An 8,088-nucleotide genomic window follows, 5' to 3' on the forward strand; every position below is an offset into this window, starting at 1 on the left:
AGAATCGTCAACTTTTTGAAGGTCATATTTAGGCCTAAATAAAATGTTTTTAATTGTGTACCAGTTTTAACGTTGAATATTATTTATGATTTTAACTTTATACACAAGTGACAAAATACAATAATCGTTGTAGAATCGTCAACTTTTTGAAGGTCATATTTAGGCCTAAATAAAATGTTTTTAATTGTGTACCAGTTTAACGTTGAATATTATTTATGATTTTAACTTTATACACAAGTGACAAAATACAATAATCGTTGTAGAATCGTCAACTTTTTGAAGGTCATATTTAGGCCTAAATAAAATGTTTTTAATTGTGTACCAGTTTTAACGTTGAATATTATTTATGATTTTAACTTTATACACAAGTGACAAAATACAATAATCGCCAAAAACATTAAAGGAACAATCGGATTTTACAACGATTAATTTTGTCTAAAACTATCTTTACAGAATTAATCAATTATTTCTCCTATAGGAGGAAGATATCATGCACGAGATCTATAACAACGGTCCAGTCCAAGGTAAGATGACGCGTAACCGAAAGAATTTTTAATTTTCATATTGGATTTCTAACTCGCACGTATTTACTCATTCCAGCTTGATGTTCAGTACACATGATAACTTCTATGTTCCTACTCACATGTTAAGTATCTCCAGTATACCTGTTATCCTGTTTTAGGTAATGTTTTCATTAGATTACGTGATATTTATAAAAAAATAGTAGGCTTAACAGTTTTTCTGAATATGTTTATTTAAGTATGGTGTATATTTTTTTTCTCTAATCCTATTTTTATTAAAATATTGATTAGAATGTTTGCTAATATGTTTATTTTTATTATTTTTAACTTCATCATTGTTATATTTCTATTATAAATGTTATTTTACAATGTTAGAATAGTATATACGTTTAGGACTGATCTGTGACAGTTGAACCTTGGGATTACCGCCGAAAATATCGTTAAAAATGAGGATACCCAACTCAGAGGCACAGCGGTATATTTGCGGACTTACAACGTTCGAAACCGGGTTTCGATACCCGTGGTGAACGCTATCTAGACAGATCACAACGAAAGATCAAACCAGTAAGGAGTATAGCTAATTAAAAATAACGTTCTTGCTTATGAAGATCAGAATGAATTGTTTCATCAGTTGAAGTTAAGCACAAAGCTACACAATGGGCTATCTGTGCTGCTTTGTCCCCTGATCTCTAGTTAGTATTATTTAATTGTCTTTATTTTTCAGCAACCTTCCGTGTAATGCAGGATTTCTTCAGCTATAGTAGCGGCATCTATCGGAAGCTACCAGTAACTAATACAAATCCCACTAATCAAGGATGGCACTCCGTACGAATCATAGGGTAAATAAACGTTTTGTTTTATTTTAATCTCATAAAAAAAACACGTTCCTGAAATAGAACTATACATGATATATTGAAAAATAAATAGTTCTTAATAGTCTTACGTATTATAATATTCTTATAATAAAAATTATCATTAGTCATTTCGAAATATAAAAAAACTCATTTTTCTATGTAGCAAACACCATTATGTATTTTGTATTTTTTTTGATGGTTTAGATTCCTTGTTTTTAACGTATAACAATAACTTCTTAAGTGATTGTTATTATTATATACAGAAAATTAATATAAAGACGTCGTGTTCAAGATAAGTCCCTTTTACAGGTGGGGCGTGGAAAAGTCAGGGGGGAGACAGAAGAAGTACTGGGTACGTAATCTAACAGTTTGTTTTGTTTACAGTAAGTGGTGTAGTCATGTTGTGTAGCTTTACAGTAAGTGGTGTAGTCATGCTGTGTAGCTTTACAGTAAGTGGTGTAGTCATGTTGTGTAGTTTTACAGTAAGTGGTGTAGTCATGCTGTGTAGTTTTACAGTAAGTGGTGTATATATCTTTTTTCTTGTCCTTGAAGAGATAGGTCAACAATAAAAACAACGACGAACCACACCAAAAATCACAGGAAACATAAACCCAGCACACAGATGTTTAACTGCATTAAATCTTCTTCAATACACGCAGTTCTGTTCTTTAAGTACACGATATATATTAATTTACACTCATATTGAAGTACATAAAGATATATTTCTGGTAACGGCGAATATTATATGGTTTTTGTCACTCACAAATCACTCTATAAAACTACACAGCATGACTACACCACTTACTGTAAAACTACACAGCATGACTACACCACTTACTGTAAAACTACACAACATGACTACACCGCTTACTGTAAAACTACACAACATGACTACCGACCCATTCAGCATCACGTAATTAGACGTTCATTTAAAGAAAATATAATAATTAAACGTTGCTTGTGAATTAGGTAATTTTAGGCTAGGTAAATAATTCTGTCAAAAACCACCAATCAGAGAACATCAAAACACAAGAAATATAAATATTTCACAATGATTACTTAAAAACTGTCACACTTATGGTTACTGGCTTTATGCCATTGTCTTATGAAATACATAAACCGTAATGGTATACAGATTTATAAGAAAATAAACTTGTTTTTAACATAAAGTTTCTTCACGTCCAAACCAAGTTTCCGCAATTTTAATTTCACGACCCATTCAGCATCACGTAATTAGACGTTCATTTATTTAGCCCTAACTAGATAAAAAATTTATACCGCGAGTAGGTCAAACAAGTGGTGAATTTAAGGTTAAACCTTAAATTCACCACTTGTTTGACCTACTCGCGATATAAATTTTTTGATCTATCTAGGGCTAAATAATGATGTGAGAATCGTACGATGTTTTTTTTTCTCTCTCTACTTACGTAGGGATAATGAATGTCTTACTAAGTTACCTAGATTATATTTCGTCCCTTGATGGAACAGCCGAAAGTTAATGGACTTACAATCCGAGGTTCGATTCTCCGCAGTTAACAGAGGAGAGCGCAGTGAGGCTTTGTTCTAAAACAAACAAACAATATGATATTTCACAACAATATTTCGGGTTTTGTTCTTGTTTTTATAGGTCTGTGCTAACTCTTGGGGAACCGGCTGGGGCGAAGATGGCTACTTCCGAATTAACAGAGGTCAGAATGAATGTGACATAGAAACCTTTATTGTTGGAGTGTGGGCGAAAAGAAACCACCTGAGAAGAACTAGGAGGCGTTTTTAATATCTCAGAAAACAGCTCCCCCCCCCCCTTGTATAAACTTATATAAAATGAAACTAATTTACTAAAGGGAGTGGCAGTTGAAAAAGGCTTAGGTGAATGTTTACTGACAGTAATAACAAAAAATAAACGGTTTTTGATTTTTTACCTCGCTTAATTTGTTTTTTAAATGAAAATATAAGTAATGTGAGAAATATAGTACAGATGTCGCTATTATTTTATGTGCTATCCTGCTATAAAGGTCAGAGTTCGTGTTCTTTATAATTTTACAACTGAAGATGTTGTGATAGCCGGCTCACAGTCTGGTGAATAACTGCTTTTTTTTTATCTTAATGGAAAAGGAATCTAGCATTCTAAGGCGGATTTTTATTTTTTGTTCTACCCTATGTATATGTAAAGCCACTTACCAGTGTTAACTGTTTCCAGATTTTAATAATATTTGACTTTTTTAATAAAAAAACCTAACATGAATGAAAAATTCACCGATGGACTATTATGTTACGTGTTAACATTCACTTCTAATAACAACAAGTGAATAATATTCTAAAGTTAGCGATTTGTATTTGACTGTGTAATGAAGCTCAAACAAATGGTCATCTTTCTCTTTCTGTATAACAAAATTCAATAATAATCAGAACTTAATTTCTTAAAATCATGCAAATATGATGACGTATTAGAATCACCATTCGTGTTTACAATATTTTTTAAACAGGGATTTATAAAAAAAATATTGTTTTTGGTTGCATCATTGTTAAAGCAAATTAACTTTTTTTTTCGATGGCTAATATTCGAAATATTTCTTTGCAATTAGAACAGTTATTGTATTCAACGGTTTCTTTGTCATTTGGATTTTTTTTTCTCTCTCTCTCTTCAATTTTTAGTAGCTTAAACTTGGAAAAGTAATTATCATTAATAATCTTTAATTGAATAGAAAGTGTAATATTAGTTTATTAATTTTTACGTGCGTTTATAAAGGCACAATTTTTAAAGAATGTTGAATTCATTTTGTGTACTGCCAATGGAATCATATTAATTATTAAAGTTGTCTTTGTTTATTTGTGTTTTGCTGTTAACCGATCAGAATAATAAAAAGTTTGACTCGTTAAGGTAACTTTAAAGAGTTTTATAGCTTTTCATGTCTTTACCATCAACGGCTGTTGATGCAATTAAATAATTATAAATATCACCGTACGTGATATTCGGCCATTCTTCGTCTGTCCGTGTTGTTATATTCGGGTGACATCTTAGATAACTTAATTCAAGTTTCTACGAACTGCTTTTCTCGCTATGTTTACAATCAATTTCGCTCTTGTAACGGCGGACGCTATCAGTACAAAGGACGATAACTTAAAAGAAAAGTGTCTTTACACAATATAACAATTGTTGTTGTAACAAATAGCTTATATAACTAGTGTTTCGACCACTCCTCGGTTTGTTGCGTCCCAGCCGGCCTGAAGAGCTCTGGATTGAGCGAAACTTACTGTCAGCAATAAATATAACGGGCACAGCGGTATGTCTGCGGACTTACAACGCTAGAATGCGGGTTTCGATACCCGTGGTGGGCAGAGCACAGATAGCCCATTGTGTAGCTTTGTGCTTAATTAAAACCAACCAAATATATAACGGACATAGTACAGTTGGGATACTCTTATTATACACTACAATTCTTGAAAATCACAAAGGGGTTAGATACAGAATTCAATCTTTAAAAATACCAAGTATAATAGTGATGTCAAGTAAATTAATTACAATCGTGTTTCGTCGGCTTCAAACAAGTCGTTCACGCCATCTACCAAATGTTTATTTCAGAACTATAGATGGCGCCGGATCTTATTCAATTTGTAACTACTAAAAATGAGCCATCAATTTTTTTTTCTAACTTTCTCACAAAGATTAAGTATGATTGTATATTTATTGTTTGTAAAATAATGCATTTTGAATGTAGTTTTCTTTAAATATTTTCCGGTTTTTATTTGTTATTAATCTAGCGACACGTTTTAAGTGGTATTTGAAAGACAGCAGAATGTATGGTTTATCAGTTTGAACATGAAAACAAACTTACTCACATTGACGTCAGGCGTGAGGTTCAAATACGTTTGTTTTTTCCGACTGTTTTTATACATTTGAGATAGAATACATCAGAATAAAATACTCATTATCACGTGCACTTTATTCTATAACTATTATTAGTGCGTAGAAAGAATATCGGATAAACAGAGACAATAATTTTAGAATAAAAATACCAAAACAGTGAAGGTTATGAAAAAAAAAAAGGTTTTCTCATGCTCAACTTAAGATTTCCGAGCATCACCGAAAGTTGTTGCGTCCACTTCACCAGTCTTAATTGAACCAATAAGGGATGGACAGCCGATACATCTCGAAGAATCTGCTGAGCACGAGTGTAGATTAGGGCAACATGTCAATCTATTACAGCAACAGACGCCACTGGGATATGGGCAACAGCCAAATAAGCCATTAGGTTTCTTGCAACAAGTTTGAAAGTCATTACAGATGAACCCATTTCCACAGACGACAATGGCTAAGGGTGAAATAATATTCGTATTACATTATCTCTTAACAATAGCATGTTTATCAATGATCATTTCGACTTACCAATGTAATATCGTAGAACCATTATTTTACTAGACACTATCAACTTACCAAGTTAAAGCAAATAGCGCTATCAATTATGGATTAAACATTTAGAGAAGACGGCCCAATCTTGTAAGTAGTGAAGAACCAAGTGTTTTTGGACTCGTGGACCAATCTTGTAAGTAGTGAATAACCAAGTGTTTTTGGACTCGCGGACCAATCTTGTAAGTAGTGAATAACCAAGTGTTTTTGGACTCGCGGACCAATCTTGTAAGTATTGAATAACCAAGTATTTTACATCTAAGATCAACAAGGACAATTAAGAAGAAAGAGACAAGTCAAGACTAGAAGATGAATAATTAGAACAATGTCTAAAATGAAAGGTTTTCAATCCAACAATTTAAACAATAAATTGTAAACCGTGCAAAAAGAAACACTTATAAGTTGGCTAATAAGCTGAATTATTTAGGTATTACGTGCACGAGCATCTGCTGATGTATATAGCCTGTTACTTATTGTAACTTCTTGCTTCTCCTGATGATGGCGCTGTAGGTGACCGTAGAAACGCGGAGAGAATGGTCAAGCACAGCTAGATGTTGTAAACACTAAGGTTAAGGTTGATGAATGTGTAGGAGGTGGACATTAATTTGTTAAAACAAATTCTAAAAAAAAAAAAGTCCATAAATTGCACTAATTCCCTTACTGAATAATTTCATGTAAATAATTATAGAATGAAAACAAGATAATGTGTATATCGAAATTCTTTAACACACTTACCATAAGCTTCTTCCACTAGGACGGCAACCAAGAACACAACCAGGAATTGAATCTTCATCTCTAGAGTTTAGGAAGTACAAGACATTGAAAAGGAAGCGTAACGATTTATTAAAACTGGACTTAAATATAGGACGATATTCCAGGAAACAGAGGATCTTGTTTTACGGTTTTCTTAAACTCTCGTTTGTTACAACTATCACGAAATATATTTTTAACACATTCAAAACAGTATCTTACTCCAATCGCTTCTCGCCGAAAATGTTTGATTTTTAAAGATGCTAAGAAAAGTTATTGCCTCTAAAGCTAGAAAACGAATAATTCAGGAATAAAGTGTAAACATAAAAATATCGTACCTTTCAGTCAACTTCCCTTGCTAATTTTGTCGAATGTTTCAGACAGTCTTAGAAATATCGACTTATCAATGCCTTTTATAGGAAAATACTCACGAGAGAAACGAGTTTTCCCAGAAAATGTTTCATCATATCTGACACCACCTTGATTTGAATATAAAAGACTTTCGTGCTCGAAGCTTGTAAGAGTCGGGTTATAACTAAGCTTTTCTTGGAAGCGTTTATTGTTCTTTTCTTAATTGGTATAATATTTTTATTTGAGGTAAAGACAGATATTCATCATGGACAGGACACGTCATAATGTCAACAGAATCACGCCAAAAATCAAGTTTTGATACTTGCGTTTGGCAGAGCAATAGGTAGTTATTGTACAGTTTTTCGCTTAACAACAAACAATCGAAGTGAAAATTGAAAAGGAACTCTTCTGCTGTTTTCACAATCACATTAAAAACCTAAATGTATTCATCATTTAGACGTCGAAAACTATACAAAGGTAATTGTCTGTTTGTCGTCAGAGTATTTTATTTTCTAAGATGTTACTTTTAGTTACACAAAATAAACAATATCGAGAAGTCATCTAAAAAAAAAAGCAGGTTGATATTATAAAGCTAACATTCAAGGTTCAAGCCTTTCGGTGGACGCGCTGGCCCACCGTGTGACTTAGTGCTCAGACAAGTTTGTTTGTTAAATTTTGAGCAAAAATATTTGAAGGATACATACATTAACCGCCCTATATTTTAGTGGAATTGACCGTTACATCATAACGCTCCCACGACTGAAAGGGCGAGCATGTTTGGTGAGACGGAGGATTCGAACCCGCGACCCTCAGATTGAGAGTCCTGAATATTGGGAACCTCTGTTGTGCGTTATTTCTATTGTATTTGTTGGTGTCTTTCACGCGCCACAATGAACTCCTACTTATATGCCCCTCCCCCCAGTGGCACAGCGGTATGTGTATGGACTTACAACGCTAGAATCCGGGTTTCGATACCCGTGGTGGGCAGAGCACAGATAGCCCATTGTATATCTTTGTGCTTAATTACAAACAAACATACTTACATATGTTTTGAAAAATATTTAAAATTTATCCTAAGCTATTATTAAAAATATATATATTTTATATACATACTATAAACTAATTTGGGAAAACGTATGTCTGTCCGTCGGGGGTTACAATTAGCTGAGACAATATTTTCTCGCGGTCAGCTCTGTGTACGGTCATT

General features: G+C 33.1%; 1 protein-coding gene and 1 long non-coding RNA gene across 3 annotated transcripts in view; one reads left to right on the forward strand and one right to left on the reverse strand.

Moving 5' to 3' along the window:
* The window catches only part of LOC106468048 (uncharacterized peptidase C1-like protein F26E4.3), a 17,885-nt gene extending 13,684 nt beyond the window's left edge, over window positions 1-4,201 (forward strand). For both annotated transcript variants that reach the window (XM_022396355.1, XM_022396354.1), the window contains exons 8-11: window positions 479-524; window positions 1,246-1,360; window positions 1,685-1,727; window positions 3,003-4,201. In XM_022396355.1, the coding sequence (XP_022252063.1) occupies window positions 479-524; window positions 1,246-1,360; window positions 1,685-1,727; window positions 3,003-3,149 (351 nt within the window). In that variant the 3' untranslated portion in view covers window positions 3,150-4,201. The remainder of the gene's footprint in view (window positions 1-478; window positions 525-1,245; window positions 1,361-1,684; window positions 1,728-3,002) is intronic.
* Window positions 4,202-5,312: 1,111 nt separating this feature from the next.
* On the reverse strand, window positions 5,313-6,996 carry LOC106468053. Its single transcript, XR_001291373.2, has 3 exons — window positions 6,869-6,996; window positions 6,516-6,575; window positions 5,313-5,685 (listed from the first exon to the last, which is right to left on the reverse strand). It is a non-coding gene; the product is annotated as an uncharacterized LOC106468053 (long non-coding RNA).
* Between the last annotated feature and the right edge of the window lie 1,092 nt (window positions 6,997-8,088).

The sequence above is a fragment of the Limulus polyphemus genome, unplaced genomic scaffold (genome assembly GCF_000517525.1).
Source record: "Limulus polyphemus unplaced genomic scaffold, Limulus_polyphemus-2.1.2 Scaffold2849, whole genome shotgun sequence".
NCBI classification, from domain to species: domain Eukaryota; kingdom Metazoa; phylum Arthropoda; class Merostomata; order Xiphosura; family Limulidae; genus Limulus; species Limulus polyphemus.